Genomic DNA, 23,686 nt, shown 5'->3' with positions numbered 1-23,686 from the left:
TGTTATTTTTAGTAGAGACGGGGTTTCACCATGTTAGCCAGGATGGTCTCGATCTCCTGACCTCGTGATCCGCCCGTCTCGACCTCCCAAAGTGCTGGGATTACAGGCTTGAGCCACCACGCCCGGCCTGGGTGTGATTTCTAATAGCCTCATGGAATGTCAGCATTTTCAGATCTAACCAGTCTCTGCTTGTTGCCTTAAAAGTATTCTATTAGCTGGGCATGGTGGCACAGGCCTGTAGTCCCAGCTACTCAGGAGGCTGAGGCAGGAGAATCTCTTGTCGCCCAGGCTGGAGTGCAGTGGCGTGATCTTGGCTCACTATTACCTCCACCTCCTGGGTTCAAGCGAATCTCCTGCCTCAGCCTCCCAAGTAGCTGGCATTACAGGTGCGCACCACCATGCACGGCCAATTTTTTGTATTTTTAGTAGAGATGAGGTTTCGCCATGTTAGCCAGGCTGGTCTTGAACTCCTGACCTCAGGTGATCCACCTGCCTCGGCCTCCCAAAGTGCTGGGATTACAGGCGTGAGCCACCATGCCCAGCCCAGAAAACAGAATATTGATAATACTATAAGCTAAACACTTGTCGTCCTCTTCCATCCCATCCCATTCCCCCTTCCATCCCATTCTTCCACCCCATTCCTGTACCACCCTCTACTCTGTCTCACCATCTCCATTACTACCACCTTTGTCTAAGTTTCCATCAGCTCGCTCCTGGACTATGAGTGTGTGTGTTTTATGAAATCTTCTTTAAGTTAATTCTTTTTTATTTTTTGAGACAGTCTTGCTCTGTCACACAGGCTGGAGTGCAGTGGCACAGTCTTGGCTCACAACCTCCACCTCCCAGGCTCAAGAGATTCTTGTGTTTCAGCCTCCTGAGTAGCTGGGATTATAGGCATGCATCACCACTCCTGGCTAATTTTTGTATTTTTAGTAGAGATAGGGTTTCACCATGTTGGCCAGGCTGGTCTGGAACTTCTGACCTCAAGTGATCTGCCCACCTAGGCCTCCCAAAGTGTTGGAATTACAGTTGTGAGCCACTGCACCTGGTTTGGAAAGAATTTTTAAGGAAGACTCTGAACTCACTAGACCCCCTCCCCTTAACTCTCTTTTTTTTTTTTTTTTTTTGAGATGGAGTCTTGCTCTGTCACCCAGGCTGGAGTACAGTGGCGCCATCTCAGCTCACTGCAAGCTCCGCCTCCAAGGTTCACCCCATTCTTCTGCCTCAGCCTCCCAAGTAGCTGGGACTACAGGCGCCTGCCACCACGCCTTGCTAATTTTTTGTATTTTTAGTAGAGATGGGGTTTCACCATGTTAGTCAGGATGGTCTCGATCTCCTGACCTCTTGATCCACCTGCCTGGACCTCCCAAAGTGCTGGGATTACAGGCTTGTGCCACCGCACCCAGCCCTTAACTCTCTTTTTGTTGACCTAATGTCTGGCAAGTTTCTTTGTTTTTTTTTCTTTTTGAGATGAAGTCTTGCTCTGTTGCCCAGGCTGGAGTGCAGTGGTATGATCTTGGCTCACTGCAACCTCCGCCTCCCGGGTTCAAGCGATTCTCCTGCCTCAGCCTCCCAAGTAGCTGGGACTACAGGTGCGTGCCACCATGCCTGGCTAATTTTTTGTATTTTTAGTAGAGATGGGGTTTCACCGTGTTAGCCAGAATGGTCTCAATCTCCTGACCTGGTGATCCACCCACCTCGTCCTCCCAAAGTGCTGGGATTATAGGCGTGAGCCACTGTGCCTGGCCGCAAGTTTCTTTAAAAGGTTTGTTAAGTACTTTCAAGTATTTTGCCTGTATTGAGGTTATATTCAGGGAAAAAGACAGATGCTTGCTGGGTAAGCAGTGTCCTAACTTGTAGTCCCTTAGCATTCATGGTGCTGACCATCGGGTGAGAGAGCATGTCGTTAGTTTGCTTAAACATGAATGCAAATAGCAAGAACCTGGGGATAGCGAGCAAGAGGGAATCAAGTGGAGGCAGTCCACCTTAGCCTCACTGTTCTCATCCCATCTTACTTCGCATACCCTTTAACGGGGAAAGTCTGTGCTGTGTTGGTCTTTTTGAAATTGCAGATTTGAAATGTTATACCTGGTGGATGACAAGGGTCTACTGTGTTGGTTTGTTTTTTCATTTTATTTTTTCTTTTTTTTTCAATGGAGTCTCGCTCTGTTGCCCAGGCTGGAGTGCAGTGGCGTGATCTTGGCTCACTGCAACCTCTGCCTCCTGGGTTCAAGCGATTCTCCTGCCTCAACCTCCTGAGTAGCTGGAATTACAGGCACGCACCACCATTCCCAGCTAATTTGTGTGTGTGTGTGTATTTTTTAGTAGAGATAGGATTTCAGGCCGGGCGCGGTGGCTCACGCCTGTAATCCCAGCACTTTGGGAGGCCGAGGCGGGTGGATCACAAGGTCAGGAGATCGAGACCATCCTGGCTAAGATGGTGAAACCCCGTCTCTGCTAAAAATACAAAAAAAAAATTAGCCGGGCGCGTTGGCAGGCGCCTATAGTCCCAGCTACTCGGGAGGCTGAGACAGGAGAATGGCGTGAACCCGGGAGGCAGAGCTTGCAGTGAGCCGAGATTGTGCCACTGCACTCCAGCCTGGGTGATGAGCAAGACTCCATCTCAAAAAAAAAGAGATAGGATTTCAGCATGTTGGCCAAGCTGATCTCAGGTAATTCGCCCACCTTGGCCTCCCAAAGTGCTAGAATTTCAGGTGTGAGTCACCATGCCTGGCCTTTCTTTTCTTTTTTTTTTTCCTTTTTGAGGGAGGGTCTCACTCTGTTGACCAGGCTGGAGTGCAGTGGCATGACCATAGCTTACTGCAGCCTTAACCTCCTCGACTCAGTTGATCCTCCCACCTCAGCCTCCCAAGTAGCTGGGACAGCAGGTGCATGCCACCACGCCTGGCTAATTAAAAAAAATTTTTTTGGCCAGGCACGGTGGCTCACACCTGTAATCCCAGCACTTTGGGAGGCCGAGGTGGGCAGATCACGAGGTCAGAAGTTTAGACCTGCCTGGCCAACATGGTGAAACCCCATCTCTACTAAAAATATTAAAATTAGTCAGGTGTGGTGACACATGCCTGTAGTCCCAGCTACTCAGGAGGCTGAGGCAGGAGGATTGCTTGAACCTGGGAGGCAGAGGTTGCAGTGAGCTGAGATCATGCCATTGCACTCCAGCCTGGGCAACAGAGTGAGACTCCATCTCAAAAAAAGTATTTTTTTTTTTTGTAGATACCGGGTCTTCCTTTGTTGCCCAGGCTACACTGTGTGTTTTGTGTTTGCAAGGGATCAAGAGTAGGACTAGTGATAGTTCTTGGCCCAGAAAGGTCATGACATCAAAGCCTTCTTTTTGCCTCTGTATAAAGAAATCTCAGTGGTATTTTTAGTTATTACCATCCCTTGATTCCTTTTCTTCCACCTCTCCCTGTACATCAGAAAGTCTTCTGAGTTTCTTTAAATGAGTTGTTTCTTCGTTTCCCATAGGCAAACCAGAACCACTGGTGTTCCACATTCCTCAGTCCTTTTTTGATGCCCTGCAACAGAGAATATCTATAGGAAGTGCAAAAAAACGGCTTCCCAATTCCACCACAGGTACAGGATTTCCCTTTGGTATAGTGATGGATGATATCTTGAATGTAGAGAATTACACTTGGAAAAAATCTGTGTGGAATACTCACCATTGAGTATTCAGAGTTAGGACTTCTACTTATATGTCTGGAGCACAAAGCCTTCAATGATCAGCATATCAATTATCTATATCAACTGATCTGTCACATTTCTGCCAAACCCTTTTATATATTTGCCTCTAGAATTTCTTTTTAAAAGTGCTGAGAATCTATAAGGAAATAATAGTACTGTATTAGAAACTAGGTAACAAATACAATAAAAGAAAATGTTATTTTTTGGTAATCTAATTTTGTCCTTTTTTCACGTTGAAGCTTTTGTTCGGAAAGATGCCTTGCCACTGGGAACCTTTTCCAAATATACTTGGCATATCACTAATATCCTGCAAGTTAAACAAATCTTAGATACCCCAGAGGTGAGAGTTTATTTCTATAACAGTGGGAGGGTTGTGAAGGGAAGAGAGGGAGGCAAGTACAGGGAGTATATTTGCACTGGTTCCTTGAGTTACACCAGAGTTTCTTTTTTTTCATGCTAAGAGATTATTCAGAAATATCCCTGGCTTTATAGTTCTGACTCTGATTTTAATGTGTGTTCCCTATGGCTTGAAAAAAGTATCTTAAATTGCAATATACTTTTTCTTTGCCTTTGGAATAAAAAAACACAATTTTTTCTTATAAATTAAATAATGATCCCCGAATACTTATGATGAGTCCTAGATTTGACTGTCAGGCAGCTAGAAAGTATATAAATAATTTGAGATGATATAATATTTGTGAAGTCAGTGGTACCAGCACAATTAAACCCTCCTCCCCAAACTACAGCTTTGTTCTCATTAGAGAAATGACCCTTTTTATTTTATGTTTGAGATGGAGTCTTGCTCTGTCGCCCAGGCTGGAATGCAGTGGCACGATCTTGACGCACTGCAACCTCTGCCTCCCGAGTTCAAGCAATTCCCCCCAGCTAGCTGGGATTACAGGCACGTGCCACCATACCCGGCTAGTTTTTGTATTTTTATTTTATTTTATTTTGAGACGGAGTCTCGCTGTGTCGCCCAGGCTGGAGTGCAGTGGTGCGATCTCAGCTCACTGCAAGCTCTGCCTCCTGGGTTCATGCCATTCTCCTGCCTCAGCCTCCCAAGTAGCTGAGACTACAGGTACCCACCACCATGCCTGTCTACTTTTTTGTATTTTTAGTAGAGACGGGGTTTCACCGTGCTAGCCAGGATGGTCTCAATCTCCTGACCCCGTGATCCGCTTGTCTCAGCCTCCCAAAGTGCTGGAATTACAGGCTTGAGCCACTGCGCCCAGCCTAATTTTTATATTTTTAGTAGAGACAGGGTTTGACCATGTAGGCCAGGCTGGTCTCGAATTCCTGACTTCATGATCCTCCCAAACTGCTGGGATTACAGGCATGAGCCACTGTGCCCGGCTGAGAAATGACACTTTAAAAAAAATTTTTTTTTGGTCTTTTTTGTTTGTATTTTGGTTTTTTTGGGACAGGGTCTTACTCTGTTGCCTAGTCTGGAGTACAGTGGTGCAGTCACAGCTCACTCTGCCTCTTGGGATCAAGTGATCCTCCCATCTCAGCCTCCTGAGTAGCTTGGACTACAGGCACATGCCACCACCATGCCCAGCTATTTTTGTAGTGATGAGGTTTCCCCGTGTTGCCCAGGCTGGTCTCAAATTCCTGGACTCTGTCTGCTGCAGCCTCCCAAAGTGCTGGATTACAGGCATGAGCCACCAGGCCCACCCTACTAATTTAAAAAGAAAAAATATTTAAGATGGGGTCTTGCTGTGTTGCCCAGGCTGGTCTCAAATTCCTGGGTTCAAGCAGTCCTCCCATCTTGGCCTCCCAAAGTACTGTGATTACAGGTGTAATCTGCCACATCCAGCCACACTAGACATTTTATGTTTTTATTTTTTTTTTCTGGAGACAGAGTTTCTTGCTCTGTTGCCCAGGCTGCAGTGCAGTGGCACGATCTCGGCTCACTGTAACCTCCACCTTCCAGGTTCAAGCAATTCTCATGCCTCAACCTCCTGAGTAGCTGGGACTACAGGTGCACACCACCACGCCTGGCTAATTTTTGTATTTTTAGTAGAGACAGGGTTTCACCATCTTGGCCAGGCTGGTCCCAAACTCCTGACCTCAGGTGATCCACCCTCCTCGACCTCCCAAAGTGCTGGGTTTATAGGCGTGAGCCACTGCACCCGGCCAGCGAGGCCCCTACTCTTAAAAAAAAAAAAAGAAAAGAAAGAAAGCAAAAGAGGCTGGCGAGGTGGCTCATGCCTGTAATCCAAGCACTTTGGGAGGCCGAGGTGGGCGCAGCACCTGAGGTCAGGAGTTTTAGACCAGTTTGGCCAACATGGTGAAAACACGTCTCTACTAAAATACAAAAATTAGCCAGGCATGGTGGCTTGCTCCTATAATCCCAGCTACTTGGGAGGCTGAGGCAGGAGAATCACTTGAACCTGGGAGGCAAAGGTTGCCAGTGAACCAAGATCATGCCACTGCACTCCAGCCTGGGTGACAGAGCTAGATTCCATTTCCAAAAAGAAAGAAAAAAAGAAAAAGTGAGGCCTGGTGGTGTGTGCCTATAGTCCCAACCACTAAGGAAGCTGAAGCAAGAGGATCACTTGAGTCTGGGAGTTGGAGGCTGCAGTGAGCCATGATTGTACCACTGTACTCCAGCAGGGGCAACCAAGTGAGACTTTGACTTTTTGTTTTTTGTTTTGTTTTGACACGGACTTTCATTCTTGTGGCCCAGGCTGCAGTGGAATCACGTGATCTCAGCTCACCACAACCTCCGCCTCCCAGGTTCAAGCGATTCTCCTGCCTCAGCCTCCCGAGTAGCTAGGATTACAGGCATCTGCCACCACGCCTGGTTAATTTTGTATTTTTAGTAGAGAGGGAGTTTCTCCATGTTGGTCAGGCTGGTCTCAAACTCCCGACCTCAGGTGATCTGCCTACCTCGGCCTCCCAAAGTTCTGGAATTATAGGCACAAGCCACCGCCCTCAGTGACCTTGCCTCTTTAAAAAAAAAAAAAAAAAAGTGAACCCTAGAAAAGGACTGTGTTGGCATTAAAGGTACTTGAGGAACTCCTTTAAATGCAGATGTCACAGAGGCAGCTTTTAGCCTGGAATCGATGACATTTAGGGAGACACTGAAGCAACCTAGGGTGCAGGCATGTGGGAGAAGAGAGCTTCTCACTGTTGGGCATTACTTACCTCCATCACCTCATTTGACCTCCCAGCCATGCCCTGGCATTAACTGCATTTTGCCTATGAGAAAACAGGCTCTGAGAAGTTTGTAATTTGCTTTGGGTCACCACAGCATCCAGTTCCAGTTCTGCCTGGCTCAGTCCCAAGGACAGTATGAAGCATACAGGATGTGAGGTGAACTGTAGGTGTATGAACAGAGGAATTTAAGAGAAGAATGCTGCTAGCAGAGCAGTAGGGTAAGGAATAAAACTGATTTTAGAGCAGGTCTGTGCCAGCAACAGTCATGTACCCATGAAGATGTTAGAGGTTCAACTGGTATATGGTTTGGCTGGGGTGGAAATTTAAGATTTTAGAGAAAAAAGGAAAGCCATGAATGATGTAAGGGAGAAAAGGCAGATTTGTTGACAGGATTTTCTTGAAAAACAGGGAAGTTGTAATTCATTTGAATATACTTAACAAGAAAGAAGGAATAATAAAAGATTTGTTGTCATCCAGGTATTGGTCTATTTTGAAAGTTTTCTCTCTCACCTTTTTTTTGGTATGTCTTGGTATCCAGATGCCCTTGGAAATCACCCGTAGCTTTATCCAGAACCGAGATGGGACTTATGAGCTGTTTAAATGCCCTAAAGTGGAAGTAGAGAGCATAGCAGAAACCTACGGTCGTATAGAAAAACAACCAGTGCTGCGACCCTTGGAACTAAAAACTTTTCTCAAAGTTGGTAAGTGAACTTCAAAAGCGTATCTTCCTTTGAGTGTCAGCTTGTGTACAGTATAGTACACTGTCCAAAGCTTTGGATCTTGACCTTAAACAAAGAAGACACATTCATTCACCTTGTAAAGACAATCGTGGGATAAGGTATTTTGTTTCATTTGAACCAGTGTTTTCAAAAATAAAATTGCAGGCCAGGTGCTGTGGCTCACGCCTATAATCCCAGCACTTTGGGAGGCTGAGACAGATGGATTGCTTGACGTTAGGAGTTTTGAGACCAGCCTGGCCAACTTGGTGAAACCCCGTCTCTACCACAAAAATACAAAACTCAGCCAGGCGTAGTGGCGCGTGCCTGTAGTCTCAGCTACTCGGGAGGCTGAGGCACAGGAATCGCTTGAACCCAGGAGGCAGAGGTTGCAACCCAGGAGGCAGAGATCTCAACCACTGCGCTCCATCGTGGGCGACACAGTGAACTCAGTCTCAAAAAAAAAAAAAAGACTTGCTGAATGAATAAATGCATGCCAGCCGTAGTTTTAACTAATTTAGCTTTGTGATCTATCTATTGGCTCTCCTTTGTTTCTTCAGTTGTGCATTTATTCTTCCAGAAGAAATTTAGAATTTTTAATTATTCTGTCAAATTCTTGTGAATATTATATTTTTTGCTGCTCTTTTGAGTGAAATATCTATCCTGATTCTAACTTGTTATTGCCAGTTATGGAAATCTCTTAGTTTTCGTATACTTAGTATTAAATTGGTACCCTTGATGAAGTCCCAGTAGTGATAATAGTAAATGAAGCCTGGGCACAGTGGCTCATGCCTGTAATCCCAGAGCTTTGAGGGCTGAGGCAGTAGGATCACTTGAGGCTAGGAGTTCAAGACCAGCCTGGGCAATATAGCAAGACCCCCACTCTACTTAAAGAACAAAAATTAAAATCTGTTCTAAGTCTGTAGTTTTAGACTGTCCTTGAATTTCATCTGCTTTATGATGTTTTCCAAATTAGATAACTGGCTTTTATCAGTTCTAAATTTTTATTTTTTTTTGGAGAGGGAGTCTTGCTCTGTCACCAAGCTGGAGTGCAGTGGCATGATCTTGGCTCACCACAGCCTCCGCCTCCCAGGTTCAAGTGATTCCCCTGCCTCAGCCTCCTGAGTAGCTGGGATTACAGGCGCCTACCGCCATGCCTGGCTAACTTTTTGTATTTTAGTAGAGACGGGGTTTCACTGTGTTGCCCAGGCTGATCTCGAACTCCTGAGCTAAGGCAATCTGCCCACCTTGGCCTCCCAAAGTGCTAGGATTACAGGCATGAGCCACTGCCCCGGCCCTAAATTTGTTTTAAATTAATAATTTCTCTTTTAAAATTTTTCCTAATATTTTCTTGGAACTATTTTTGTAGCTTTTAAAAGGAATACTCGGTCGAGCGCAGTGGCTCATGCCTATAATCCCAGCACTTTGGGAGGCCTAGGCGGGTAGATTACTTGAGGCCAGGAGTTCCAGACCAGCCTGGCCAACATGGTGAAACCCTGTCTCTACTAAAAATACAAAAATCAGCCAGGTGTGGCTGGGCGTGGTGGCTCATGCCTGTAATCCCAGCACTTTGGGAGGCCGACGCGGGCAGACCACGAGGTCAGGAGATCAAGACCATCCTGGCCAACATGGTGAAACCCCATCTCTACTAAAATGCAAAAAATTAGCACTTTGGGAGGCTGAGGTGGGTGGATCACCTGAGGTTAGAAATTTGAGACCAGCCTGGCCAACGTGGCGAAACCCCGTATCTACTAAAAATACAAAAATTAGCTGGGTGTGGTGGCATACGCCTATAATCTGAGCTACTCAGGAGGCTGAGGCAGGAGAATCACTTGAACCCAGCCAGATCTCGGCTCACTGCAAGCTCCGCCTCCCGGGTTCACGCCATTCTCCTGCCTCAGCCTCCGGAGTAGCTGGGACTACAGGCGCCCACCACCTCGCCCGGCTAGTTTTTTTGTATTTTTTAGTAGAGACGGGGTTTCACCGTGTTGGCCAGGATGGTCTCGATCTCCTGACCTTGTGATCCGCCCATCTCGGCCCCCCAAAGTGCTGGGATTACAGGCTTGAGCCACCACGCCCGGCCTAGTCTATCCTCTTTATATTTATTATAATTGATATGGTCTTCTGTGTTATTTTTTGCTAAATGGACTATGTTCTCTGCCTTGTCTTCATAGTTTTTACAGGCGTGTTTACAGTAGATTACAGGCGTGAGCCACTGCGCCTGGCTATATATACCTTTTAAATCAGTCATTTTATTTTGGTGTTTAAGTCCTCTCTGTTATCTCTTTGACCTGCCAAAGACTAGAAGAGTCATTTTACTATTTTCTACTAAAATTATATTTCCTTGAATGACTTCTTATATTTCTAAAAGCCTTTAATTATTTTAAATGCAGTGTTGTTGGTACATCAGAATTATTGCCAGATGTTGTTAATGTAAATTGTATGTTATCAATGTAAAAATAACTTTTGCCCTAAATTCTTTGTCCAGTATTACAACAGTGACACCAACTTTCTTTTGTTTTTTATTCTTTTATGTTTTTATTTTTATTTTTATTTTTTTGAGATAGGGTCTTGCCCTGTTACCCAGGCTGGAGTGCAGTGGCACAGTCATGGCTCACTGCAGCCTCAAACTCCTGGGCTCAAGTGATCCTCCCACCTCAGCCTCCTGAGTAGCTGGGACTACAGGCATGTGTCACCATTCCCGGCTAATTTCTTTTTATTTTTAGTAGGGACGAGGTCTTACTCTGTTGCCCAGGCTGGTCTTGAACTCCTGGGTTCAAGCAGTCCTCCTGCCTCAGCCTCCCAAAGTGCTGAGATTACAGGCATAAGCCACCATGCCTGGCCTGTTTTTTATTTTTTTAATGTTTGCCATCCATTTAGTTTTAACTTTTCTGTGATACTGTTTTAATTGAATATTTTTTCAGAGACCGGGTCTTGCCATGTTGCTCAGGCTGGAGTGCAGTGGCTATTTCTAGGTGTGATCATAGTACACTACAGCCTTGAACTCCTGGGTTCAAGTGATCCTTCCACTTGGCCTCCCAAGGAGCTGGGACTACAGGCACTCACCACCAGGCCCAACTTAGATGAACCTTTTATCAACATTATATAGTTGGTTTTGACTTTTTCTAATTTTAATAGTCTATCCTTTTTTTTTTTTTTTTTTTTTTGAGACAGAGTCTCGCTCTGTCACCCAGGCTGGAGTGCAGTGGCCGGATCTCAGCTCACTGCAAGCTCCGCCTCCCGGGTTTATGCCATTCTCCCGCCTCAGCCTCCGGAGTAGCTGGGAGTACAGGCGCCCGCCACCTCGCCCGGCTAGTTTTTTTGTATTTTTTAGTAGAGACGGGGTTTCACCGTGTTGGCCAGGATGGTCTCGATCTCCTGACCTCGTGATCCGCCCGTCTCGGCCCCCCAAAGTGCTGGGATTACAGGCTTGAGCCACCGCGCCCGGCCTGGTCTATCCTCTTTATATTTATTATAATTGATATAGTTGGTCTTCTGTGTTATTTTTTGCTAAATGGACTATGTTCTCTGCCTTGTCCTCATAGTTTTTGAAGGTGATACCATATTCTTTTTTTTTTTTGAGACAGAGTTTCACTCTTATTGCCCAGGCTGGAGTGCAATGGGGCAATGTCGGCTCACTGCAACCTCTGCCTCCCAGGTTCAAGCAATTCTCCTGCCTCAGTCTCCCGTAGAGCTGGGATTACAAGGCATGTGCCACCACGCCCAGCTAATTTTGTATTTTTAGCAGAGACGGGGGTTTGTCCACATTGGTCAGACTGGTCTCAAACTCCCAACCTCAGGTGATCTGCCCACCTCAGCCTCCCAAAGTGCTGGGTTATAGGCATGAGCCACTGCACCCAGCCAGTGATACCATATTCTTATGTTTAGTTCTACTAGTGTTTAATTTTGAATTTTTCTTTCTTTTCTTTTTTTTTTTTTTTTTGAGATGGAGTCTTGCTTTATCGCCCAGGCTGGAGTGCAGAAACGCGACCTTGGCTCACTGCACCCTCTGCCTCCCAGGTTCAAGCAATTCTCTTGTCTCAGCCTCCCCAGTAGCTGGAACTACAGGCACCCACCACCACACCCAGCTAATTTTTGTATTTTTAGTAGAGATGGGGTTTCACCATATTGGTCAGGCTGCTCTCGAACTCTGACCTCAGGTGATCCACCTGCCTCGGCCTCCCAAAGTGCTGAGATTACAGGCATGAGCCACCATACCCGGCCTAATTTTGTATTTTTCAAAAGTATTCTTTTTTTTTTTTTTTTTTTGAGATGGAGTCTCGCTCTATCGCCCAGGCTGGAGTGCAGTGGCCGGATCTCAGCTCACTGCAAGCTCCGCCTCCCGGGTTTACGCCATTCTCCTACCTCAGCCTCCCGAGTAGCTGGGACTACAGGCGCCCGCCACCTCGCCCGGCTAGTTTTTTGTATTTTTTAGTAGAGACGGGGTTTCACAGTGTTAGCCAGGATGGTCTCGATCTCCTGACCTCGTGATTCGCCCGTCTCGGCCTCCCAAAGTGCTGGGATTACAGGCTTGAGCCACCGCGCCCGGCCTCAAAAGTATTCTTTAACCTGAGTTTGTCTATGTTTAAATCTTTGATCTGACAGGGCACAGTGACTCACACCTATAATCCCAGCACGTTGGGAGGCTGAGGGTGGAGGATAGCTTGAACCCAGGAGTTTGAGACCAACCTGGGCAACACAGGGAGACCCCATCTCTATAAAAGAATTTTTAAAATTAGCTGGGGGCTCCTCTGCCTATGAAGTAGCCATTCTCTATTCCTTTACCTTTTTTTTTTTTTTTTTTTTGAGACGGAGTGTCGCTCTATCTCCCAGGCTGGAGTGCAGTGGCGCGATCTCAGCTCACTGCAAGCTCTGCCTCCCGGGTTCACGTCATTCCATTCTCCTACCTCAGCCTCCCAAGTAGCTGGGACTACAGGCGCCCACCACCACACCCAGCTAATTTTTTTGTGTTTTTAGTAGAGACGAGGTTTCACCATGTTAGCCAGGATGGTCTTGATCTCCTGACCTCGTGATCTGCCCGCCTCGGCCTCCCAAAGTGCTGGGATTACAGGTGTAAGCCACCGCACCTGGCCTGAGATGGAGTCTTGCTCTGTCATCAGGCTGGAGTGCAGTGGTGCAATCTTGACTTACTGCAACCTCCACCTCCCGGGTTAAAGCGATTCTCCTGCCTCAGCCTCCTGAGTAGCTGGGACTTCAGGCCCGTGCCACCATGCCCAGCTAATTTTTGTATTTTTAGTAGAGACAGGGTTTCACCATGTTGGCCAGGATGGTTTTGATCTCTTGACCTTGTGATCTGCCCGCCTTGGCCTCCCAAAGTGCTAGGATTACAGGTGTGAGCCACCACGCCCAGCCTCCTTTACTTTCTTAATAAACTTACTTTCAAAAAAAAAAAAATTAGCCAGGAATGGTGGTACATGCCTGTGGTCCCAGCTACTTCAGAGGCTGAGGTGGGAGGGTTGCTTGGGCCCTGGAGGTCGAGGCTGCAGTGAGCCATGGTTGTGTCACTACACTCCAGCCTGGGCGACACAGCAAGCCCTTGTCTCAAAAAAAAAAAAAGAAAAAAAAGAAAAACTTTGATTCTCTGGAATTTATCATGATGTAACTTATGTAAGTTATAGATAAGGTTCCACCACCTTTTATTTTCTTCCAGATGGTTATCTGGTTGATACAAACCATTTATTATACGAAACACTTATTTGTTTTTATTTCAGTAGTTACAAATGCCATCTTTATCTTAGGCTAACTAAATTCCTGTTCTATTTGTGTCTATTTCTAATCTTTCTGTTTTGTTCCTTTAATCTGTCTGGATGCATGCCAGTACCACACTCTTGGTTATTATGGGTTTGTAATATATTTTAGAACCATGTCAGATTTTTTTTTTTTTTTTTTTAGTAAAAATTTCTTACAGAGATGGGGGTCTCGCTATGTTGCCCAGGCTGGTCTTGAACTCCTGACCTCAAGCAATCCTCCACCCTGGTCCTCCCAAAGTGCTGGGGTTACAGGCATGAGCCACTGTGCCCAGCTGACCATGTAGATTTTAATTCTACTCTTTGTGGTTCTTGAAATTTGGCCTTTTCTTGTTTGTCTTCCTTTTACTCTCATCCAGCTGCCTTTTCTTCCCAGTCTGGGCTTTCCTTATGATTCTGGCCTTATTTTCATAAAGGCTGGATCTTACTTTTTTCTTTTGTGGATGCTAAACAGTTCCCTGAAATTTCTGTTGTTTTTTTTTTGAGACAGAGTCTTGCTCTGTCACCCAGGCTGGAGTACAGTGGCGCGATCTCAGCTCACTGCAACCTCCACCTCCCGGGTTCAAGCGATTCTCCTGCCTCAGCCTCCCGAGTAGCTGGGGATTACAGGTGCCCATCACTATGCCCAGATAATTTTTGTATTTTTAGTAAAGACGGGGTTTCACCACCTTGGCCAGGCTGGTCTCGAACTCCTGACCTCGTGATCCACCCGCCTCGGCATCCCAAAGTGCTGGGATTACCAGGCGTGAGCCACTGCACCCGGCTGTTTAAATTTTCTTTTGGATAGATCAGTCATTGCTTTCCCTTCCTTTAATTCTTCTAGTTATTTACTCCCTTTTCCTTATATAGTTTTTTTTTTTTTAACTTCCTGTTCTTTTCTTTTCTTATTACTGAACAGATTAAGATCTGTCCAGACTTTGGGAGGCCAAGGCAGGCAGATCACGAGGTCAGGAAATCAAGACCTTCCTGGCTAACATGGTGAAACCCCGTCTTTACTAAAAATACAAAAAAAAATTAGCCAGGCATGGTGGTGGGCGCCTGTAGTCCCAGCTACTCGGGAGGCTGAGGCAGGAGAATGGTGTGAACCTGGGAGGCGGCTTGCAGTGAGCCGAGATCGAGCCACTGCCACTGCACTCTAGCCTGGGTGACAGAGCGAGACTCCGTCTCAAAAAAAAAAAAAAGCAAGATCTTTCCAGACTCAAATTTTGGTAACAGGCAGATTGCTTGGGATCACTCCTGCGTGATGGCTGGCTCCCTCTCAGATCTGTACTGTATGTGAGGCGCTGATGCAGAGTTCTCATATCTATTATTTCTCTTTCCTACCGCAGTGGCATCTCCTGAACATCTCTGCCTCCTTCATTGCTAATAATGGAATATAGGAAAAAACACACAAAACTAAGATTCCCTACATATACAGTTTTCAAGGGTTTCTCCTCTTTCTCCCACCCAAATTGCTTTACTAGTGCAGACTGTACTTTCCAGAACACACTCTGCCACTGCTATTCACTTTTTTTTTTTTTTTGAGGTGGCGTCTTATTCTGTTGCCTAGGCTGGAGCGCAGTGGTGCGATCTCAGCTCACTGCAACCTCTGCCTGCCAGGTTCAAGCAATTCTTTTGTCTCAGCTTTCTGAGTAGCTGAGATTACAGGTGCGTGCCACCACACCCAGCTAATGTTTGTATTTTTAGTAGAGACAGAGTTTCACCATGTTGATCAGGCTGGTCTCGAACTCCTGACCTCATGATCTGCCCGGGTTGGCCTCCCAAAGTGCTGGGTTTACAGATGTGCACAAATGCACCTAGCCCTGCTATTCAACTTTAACCATGCACCTACCCTCCCCCAAGTCCCCTTTGCAGTCATCAAGAATTCAGGTACATGAGTGGGGAGGGGGTGTGTGTGAGATGTTCTAAAGGAAAGGAAGTGGCACTGCTCATTTGCTGCTTGTGTACAAGTACTAGCCAGGGCACAAACAGTGAGAGAGAGAAAGTATTTTCCTGCCTTTTTCCATATAGCCTCCCTTTATGAAGGAAAGATGGGATATGCTATGGCCAAAGTCTGGGTGGATTTCTTTCCATCCATCTCCACCTGTTTTATATTTCCTCCCAGAAGCTGCCAGTGGTCTTAGTGTTCATCAGTTGTGAGTTTTCATCTTTTTCTATGTCTTCATTGATATTTAAGTGAAAAGTTGGCAGCAACTCTAGATATCATTTGAAATGGAAGCTAGAATGTCTGTGACTAACATGAGCTAGATAATACCTAACATTTATATTTATATTCTATGACTAAAAGAAACCAAACAGACCAAAATACCCTGCCAATAAGGTTGTTAGTCCAGGGTGGATGGATGCTTTGTTTCTCATCATATCAGTGATATCTTAGTCTTTGTGGGAAAGAAAGGACCAAAAGAAGTAGAGGGAAGGAGTTTAAACGGGGTGACTATTTAGGCTAAAGTGGAGAGAGAGTAACACAGTGAAGTGAAAAGTAAAATGTAGGCCAGGCGCAGTGGCTCACGCCAGTAATCCCCACACTTTGGGAGGCCGAGGTGGAAGGATCACCAGAGGTCAGGAGTTCGAGACCTGCCTGACCAAGATGGTGAAACCCTGTCTCTACTAAAAATACAAAAATTATTTGGACATGATGGTGCGTGCCTGTAGTCCCAGCTACTTGGAAGGCTGAGGCCGAAGAATCACCTGAACCCAGGAAGTGGAGGTTGCAGTGAAACAACATTGCAACACTGCAGTCCAGCCTGGGCAACAGAGCAAGACTCCATCTCAAAAAACAAAAACAAAAAATAAAAAAAAAGTAAAATACTAGCTTATGAAGTCAAAGGTTAAGTAGTGCTGAGAGAAAAATGTGTATACATTATTAATCAGGGTCCTCTCCTCCATCCTTCTTGTGTTTTTGTTTTTTGGGGGTGTTTTTTGAGGCAGAGTCTTGCTCTGTTGCCCAGGCTGGAGTGCAGTGGTACAATCTCAACTTACTGAAGCCTCCATCCTCTGGGTTCAAGCGATTCTTCTGCCTTACCCTCCCAAGTAACTGGGATTACAGGAGCATGCCACCACACCTGGCTAATTTTTGTATTTTTAGTAGAGACGGTTTTGCCATGTTGGTCAGGCTGGTCTTGAACTCCTGACCTCAAGTGATCCACCCACCTCAGCCTCCCAAAGTGCTGGAATTACAGGCATGAGCCACTGTCCCTGGCCCATCCTTCTTGTTTTCTTATATTACTTTGTTTTTTTGAGATAGGGTCTCACTGTATTGCCCAGGCTGGCATTGAACTACTGGGCTCAAGCAATCCTCCCACCTCAGTCTCCCAAGTAGTTGGGACTACCGGCACATTTCACCACACTTGGCTAATTTTTTTGTAGAGACAGGGTCTCACTTTGTTGCATAGGCTGGTCTTAAACTCCTGGCCTCAAGCTGTCCTCCCGCCTTGCCCTCCAACACTGTTGAGATTACAGGTGTCAGCTACCATGCCTGGCCTAAATATATAGTTTTAACTTCATGATGGCTGGGTGTGGTGACTCACGCCTGTAATCCCAGCACTTGGGAGTCTGAGACGGGTGGATCACAAGATCAGGAGATCACCAGATCACAAGACCTGGCTAACAGGGTGAAACCCCATCTCTACTAAAAATACAAAAAATTAGCCAGGTGTGGTGGCACACGCCTGTAATCCCAGCTACTCAGGAGGCCGAGGGAGGAGAATTGCTTGAACCTGGAGGCAAAGGTTGCAGTGAGCTGAGATCGCGCCACTGCACTCCAGCCTGGGCAACAGAATGAGACTCCGTCTCAAAAAAACAAAACAAAAACAAAAACTTCATGATGATCAATAAATCTGATATCTCAGTCACCACTGAATTTATAAACCTCATTCCACCTTCTGATTATGAAAGCTGAACAGACTGCTCCAATTCCAGACACTTTTTCTTGCAATTAGGAACACCTATTAAAGTGTACTAATACTCCTTTTTACTCTTTAGGCAACACTTCCCCAGATCAAAAGGAGCCAACACCTTTCATCATCGAGTGGATTCCAGATATCCTTCCCCAATCTAAGATTGGCGAGCTGCGGATCAAGTTTGAGTATGGCCACCACCGGAATGGGCATGTGGCAGAGTACCAAGACCACCGGCCTGCCTTGGACCAGCCCTTAGAACTGGCCCCTCTGACCACTATCACTTTCCCCTAAGGCAAAACAAGAGAATAATCTTTTGCTGCTTAATTTGCACATCCCCACCCCTTGACAACTTTAAATACTAGTTAGGCACTTAGATGGCCCTGTTCCTTAGTGAACTGCTCTTAGCTAAGATGCAAATTCTCAGTGCTTTCAAGTGGATTCTGCTGAAGAAAATCTCTTGTAAATAGCCTTGTTGGTGCTGCTGTGTACAGTCTTCATTATGCATTGGGCAGTATTTCTGGCTAGAGTTTTAAAAGGAACAGAAAGAAAACCAGCTTATTTTCCTTCTTATGGACTCATCTTTAGCGTTTATTTCAACCTTTTGCTCATTATCTGAGAAATTTGCAGCACTCAGCCATACACCAACAGTGTTGGAAAGTTAACACCCTGGCTAGGGCAGAATGTTAAAGACCATCTTGGCAGAGTTCCAGCCATGCTCTTTATTCTGTTCTCAAAGCACAGTGTCACTAGTTTTTCCAAATTATATCATGGTCACCTTTTTATAAAATTATAAATTTTGGGGGGTGGGATTTAACTGATAGTGATACAGGAAAAAGAGATCCAGGTATCAAGGGAATATTGCTATTTCAAACTAATGCTTGTAATAGCTTGTTCACTTAATATTTGTATCTTTATATGTTCTCCAAACAGTAAAATTCAATTGCTGTTTCTGAGTTCAATGATCACAGACTAGAGATACTGAAAGACTCAGAAGTATAAGCCTATCTTTAAGGAGAAAAGAAGGGAATGAACATTTCTTGCATGCCTACTATGTGCCAGGTACTTTCTTTGTTTTTGTTTGTTTTTTGAGATGGAGTCTCACTCTGTCGCCAGGCTGGAGTGCAGCCAGGCTGGAGTGCAGTGGCGTGATCTCAGCTCACTGCAACCTCCACCTCCCAGATTCAAGCGATTCTCCTGCCTCAGCCTCCTAAGTAGCTGAGACTACAGGCACCCGCCACTACGCCCAGCTAGTTTTTTTTTTTTTTTTTTGTATTTTTAGTAGAGATGGGGTTTCACTATGTTGACCGGGCTGGTCTTGAACTCCTGACCTTGTGATCCACCCACCTCAGCCTCCCAAAGTGCTGGGATTACAGGCGTGAACCACTGCGCCCGGCTGTACCAGGTACTTTCAATTGCAAGTGACAGAAAGCCAGTTAACCACCTTGGGCAAAATCGGCATGAATAATAATCTTTTGCTGCTTAATTTGCACATCCCCACCCCTTGACAACTTTAAATACTAGTTAGGTACACTTAGATGGCCCTGTTCCTTAGTGAACTACTCTGTGACTGGTTTGTGGACACCAAAGTCGAGCTAGACAACCGTACTGGGCTAGAGCTGATGTGGCTGGGCCTCGGGACCTGTGGAGCTAGGGTCCATCTGACCCATTTCTGCCTCTCTCTGGGGCTTCATTTGATCTCAGCACAGAGCAGCTCCTCCTGGTAGGAATTCTGGCTCCTGAAGTGCCTGAATGTTGGCTTCCTCACTGGAACAGGACTGACTGCTCCACTCTCTGATCCAAAAGGCAGAACCCCTCCCACCCCCATAAAAAGGCACTGATTGGCCTAACAGAGGGGGAGACATTTTTGGTAAGAGAGGTGGTATGCCCCTAAAAGAGAAGGAATAACCACATTGTGTTGTCTACCCTGTATAACTGAGGGGGTGGTTTGTGTCAGCTCCTAAGTGTGTCAGACAATGGGGGAAATTGTTGAGAATCCAGGGAGGTGCACAGAGACCTAGAATTTGAATTGGGCTTCAAAGGAGAGGAAGGGTTTGGATAGGTGTGGAGAAGATAAAACTAGATGAGGCATGCCAGGCACAGTGGCTCACGCCTGTAATCCCAGCACTTTGGGAGGCTGAGGTGGGCAGATCACGAGGTCAAGACATTGAGACCATCCTGGCCAACATGGTGAAACCCCATCTCTACCAAAAATACAAAAATTAGCTAGGCGTGTTGGCGCATGCCTGTAATCCCAGCTACTTGGGAGGCTGAGGCAGGAAAATCGCTTGAACCTAGGAGGCAGAGGTTGCAGTGAGCCAAGATCGCGCCACTGCACTCCACCCTGGCCACAGAGTGAGATTCTGTCTCAAAAAACAAAACAAAACAAAAACTAGATAAGGCAAAGGCTTGCTTGAAGAGCAGGAACACTCAAGGAAAGACCGTGGTTGGCCATTCTGAGAAATCCTTCAACCTGAGAATTTGGAGGACATCACTCACAGCTTTTTGACAAAACACACCTTGGGTGACAGGCAGATGCCTGGTCTAGTAATACCTGAACAGATTCAGAAGAACCACAGGGCCACAAAACACACGGGTGGCAAATCATCCACCCAAAGAGGACTCTACTCAAGCAGTCAAATCTTCCCTGTAGTACCACTCCAGCACAGTATCACAGCCCATCACAATCAGGAATGGAGTTCAGAGTCCCTCCTTTTTTTCTAACTTGACACCCTCTCTACCAAGTCAAGCACAGGCCTAGGAGGACCAGTAGAACTGCTGCACCAACTCCCAGCCTCCAGACACCTCTGGGACAACATCAGTATTGATCTCATTTCGGGCCTGCCCCACTCTCAGAGTGGTCCTAGAAACTCCCACAGTAACACTCCTCAAACCCCACATCCACCTGCCTCCCCACCCATCTACCTCCCCACCCATACACATTCCCACATTTACTGTCCATTGCAGCCCTCCTCCATCAGTCAATGGGATCTCTAAGGACTGCCCAGCTGCTGCCTCTCCAAGTTAAGCCACCATTTGTAGTCTGGAGAGAACAGCTTAAAACCCTCCATACCCACACGGCCTCTTGTCTACTGCATAGACTGATCATTCTCAGACTGAGTGTATCCGTAAGTCAGAGGGACGCCTTCTTAACTCTTCCTCCTCCAGGCAATGTGGCTGGGCCCCCCAACATCATGGTCATGATGAGAACAACAACTTGCCACTCCTCCACCCAGAACACTTTGCTTCTAATCTACTACGGCCCTGCCTCTACCAGTACTACTACTGTCTCAACAGACTGCATATATATATATATATAGACACACACACAATTTTTTTTTTTTTGAGATGGAGTCCTGCTCTGTCACCTAGGCTGGAGTACAATGGCGCAATCTCGGCTCACCACAACCTCTGCCTCCCAGGTTCAAGCTATTCTCTTGCCTCAGCCTCCTGAGTAGCTGGGATTACAGGCACACACCACCATGCCTGACTAATTTTTTTGTATTTTTGGTAGAGACAGGTTTTCGCCATGTTGGCCAGGCTGATCTCGAACTCCTGACCTCAGGTGATCTGCCTGCCTTGACCTCCCAAAGTGTGCTGGGATTACAGGCGTGAGTTACCGCGCCCAGGCAGATTGCTAATATTTAGAAGCTACTTGGGGACCTCCAAAACTCTTAACTCCAAGAACTATGCACCCAAGAGATCTGTAGGCATGCCACCTGACTTTCAAGGTACCAGATGTCATCAGCCCTGTGGCCTTGTGGACCCACTAATTCCCAGTCACCTAAATTCATCCCATCTTTCAGTGACTGCTGTCCTGGGCTGGTGTCAATGCCCTGCCCTTCCCTCCAGCACACATGTGCATACGCAAGCACACATCCAACAGACACTGTTCTGTCAGAACCTCAGCCAGCTCCTCCTATCCCTGGTTCTCCCCTATCTGAAAACGCCCAGAATATGCCCTCAGCTAGAAGAACCCAGAGAAATCTCACTATACTCTGCTGGAGGGGATGGGCAGGGGTTACTCTCCCCAAGCTCTGTGAATTATAACAACTAGGTACCCTCTAAGTCATAGACAACACAAAAACGCCACAGAGGGGCAGCCCTTCTGTCTATTAGTGAATTTTCTCAAGAGATCTGATTACCTGCTTCACCTATTTCTTCTTTGTTTATCTCCCGGATTCTGATTTCCCGGTTTTCCTCTGTGGCAGATCATATTTTCTGACACTCGTAGTTCTTTTGGTTTTTTTTTTTTTAGACGCAGTTTCGCTCGTGTTGCCCAGGCTGGAGTGCAATGGCACGATCTCGGCTCACCACAACCTCCGCCTGCCGGGTTCAAGTAATTCTCCTGCCTCAGCCTCGCCAGTAACTGGGATTACAGGCATGCGCAACCCATGCCCGGCTAATTGTGTATTTTTAGTAGAGATGGGGTTTCTCCATATAGGTCAGGCTGGTTTTGAACTCCCGACCTCAGGTGATCCGCCTGCTTCTGCCTCCCAAAGCGCGGGGATTGCAGGCGTGAGCCACTGCGCCCAGACTTGATTTTTTTTTTTTTAATCCTCCTTACCGACCTTGCTCCCTGCCTGCCTGACTACCCATCATCCAGTTCTGCAAGCACCCTTCACATCTACCATCCCACCTGCTGTACCAAGGGAGCAGGATCACTTATTTACAACAGCCACTTCTCAAACTTTAATGTGCACAGGAATCACCCAGGGACATAGTTAAAATGTATATTCTGATGTAGAGGCTTTATTTTTAAAATTTTTTGAGACAGTTTTGCTCTTGTTGCCAGGCTGGAGTGTAATGGAATAGTTTTGGCCCACTGCAACTGCTGTCTCCCGGGTTCAAGCCATTCTCCTGTCTCAGCCTCCCAAGTAGCTGGAATTACAGGCACCCACCACCACGCCCGGCTAATTTTTGTATTTTTAGTAGAGACGGGGTTTCAACATGTTGGCCAGGGTGGTCTCGAACTCCTGACCTCAGATGATCCACCTGCCTTGGCCTCCCAAAGTGCTGGGATTACAGGCGTGAAGCATCGCACATGGCCCGATTCAGAAGTTTTAAGAGTGTGATCCAGGATTCTGCATTTCCATCAAGCTTCCAAGTGATGCCTAAAGTGCTGGACAGCAGGGATGCTGCTGGCCTGCAGGCTGCACTTGGAATAGCAGGTCTAATGCCTGACAAAGTCAGGTAACGTCCCTCCCACCTTTCACTGTCACTCATGGGGAGGGCCGTGCTGGAGATGGGTGGCACTTAACTAGTGGCCAGGGCTTTGTGCCACTCTCTCATGAAATTGCTCCAACTGGTGGGGCACTAGCCTTATTCCTTACAACTAGTTCCCCATTCAGCAGTTCCAGAAGTTCAGAGTGGGTCCTGTAGCTCTGTGAATCCTTCACTGTCTTCCCCACTCCCACCATCTTGCAGGTTGACAGCTTAGAGCCTGGGTTTGAAACCCCAGTCTGCCACTCTCCCATGCGCGGCCTCTGGCATGACTCTGAGCCCCCGTTTCCTCCTCTGGATGATTTGAATAGTGATTAGATACCGTGGAGGAATCGCTCATTTTGTCTATTGTTTGACCCTTTCCTCTTCTACCTGGTCCTGTAAATTAGCCTTGAAGCTGAAAAGTGCTTTTTGTCCCTTCTTAGGAATCCCTGTAGTTAATACCACTGTATACAGTCAGACCACAATTTTGTTTCATGAAAAAGGCGGGAAGTAAACATAATGAAAGGTTAAAGATGCTTGGGGGTGCTAAGAATCATTTTCTACCTATCTTTTCCCTTTTTCCCCCAAGTCTTCTATAATTAACAATATTACCTTGATAGGTTTGAAAACAGTCAAAGTAAAATAAAGGGCATGAAATCAAGCTTCCACCCTCTCCACTGAGAACAGAAGAGAAAGAGAAAGGCGCCGACCGCGCCGGGCTGGGGCTGGTCACGCGGCAGCCGCCCCCTCGCCTCCGCCAGATGACGTAAGTCACGTTCTCCTTTCGCCCGCGCCGCCGCTTCCGGGGGCTCGGCCGGTTTGCTTCCACCAGGCGGCGCCGCAGGACGCTCAGTTGCCAATGCCTCCTGCGCAGCCGCCCTGGCGCAGCGGACACGTCACCACCTTCGCGTCTTTTCTGGAGAGCGCGGGAATGCGAGCGCCGGAGGGTGGTGACGTCACCGGGGTTCCCCGCGTGGCTCGCAGGGGCGGGGCCAGGGACGTGGCGCGCTGCGGCCCGCCGGGGGATGGGGAGGAGGAGGAGAACGGAGAGGGGGAGGGGAAGGAGGGGGGAGGGGAGACCAGCGGGACTGGGAGGGGCGAGGTGAGTGGCTCCCATGCCTGGTCTAGCCGGGGCTAATCGGGCCGCGCCCGCCTCGTGACCCACCGTGGGGCTGCGCTGCGGGAAAGGTGCTGACTAGGCGGGCGCGCGAGCTCGGCGGGGAGGGGTGCGGCCGGT

The 23,686-nt window shown here is 47.0% G+C and overlaps 1 protein-coding gene across 2 annotated transcripts in view; it reads left to right on the top strand.

Moving 5' to 3' along the window:
- Positions 1-18,010, top strand: part of C15H2orf42 (chromosome 15 C2orf42 homolog) — a 41,195-nt gene extending 23,185 nt beyond the window's left edge. For both annotated transcript variants that reach the window (XM_023223947.2, XM_023223948.2), the window contains exons 7-10: positions 3,487-3,594; positions 3,942-4,042; positions 7,403-7,565; positions 17,330-18,010. In XM_023223947.2, coding sequence (XP_023079715.1) covers positions 3,487-3,594; positions 3,942-4,042; positions 7,403-7,565; positions 17,330-17,538 — 581 coding nt within the window. In that variant the 3' untranslated portion in view covers positions 17,539-18,010. The remainder of the gene's footprint in view (positions 1-3,486; positions 3,595-3,941; positions 4,043-7,402; positions 7,566-17,329) is intronic.
- The last annotated feature ends 5,676 nt before the right edge of the window (positions 18,011-23,686 follow it).

This window comes from Piliocolobus tephrosceles, chromosome 15 (assembly GCF_002776525.5).
Source record: "Piliocolobus tephrosceles isolate RC106 chromosome 15, ASM277652v3, whole genome shotgun sequence".
In the NCBI taxonomy this organism is placed as follows: domain Eukaryota; kingdom Metazoa; phylum Chordata; class Mammalia; order Primates; family Cercopithecidae; genus Piliocolobus; species Piliocolobus tephrosceles.
This window is presented reverse-complemented; position numbering and strand designations above follow the sequence as displayed.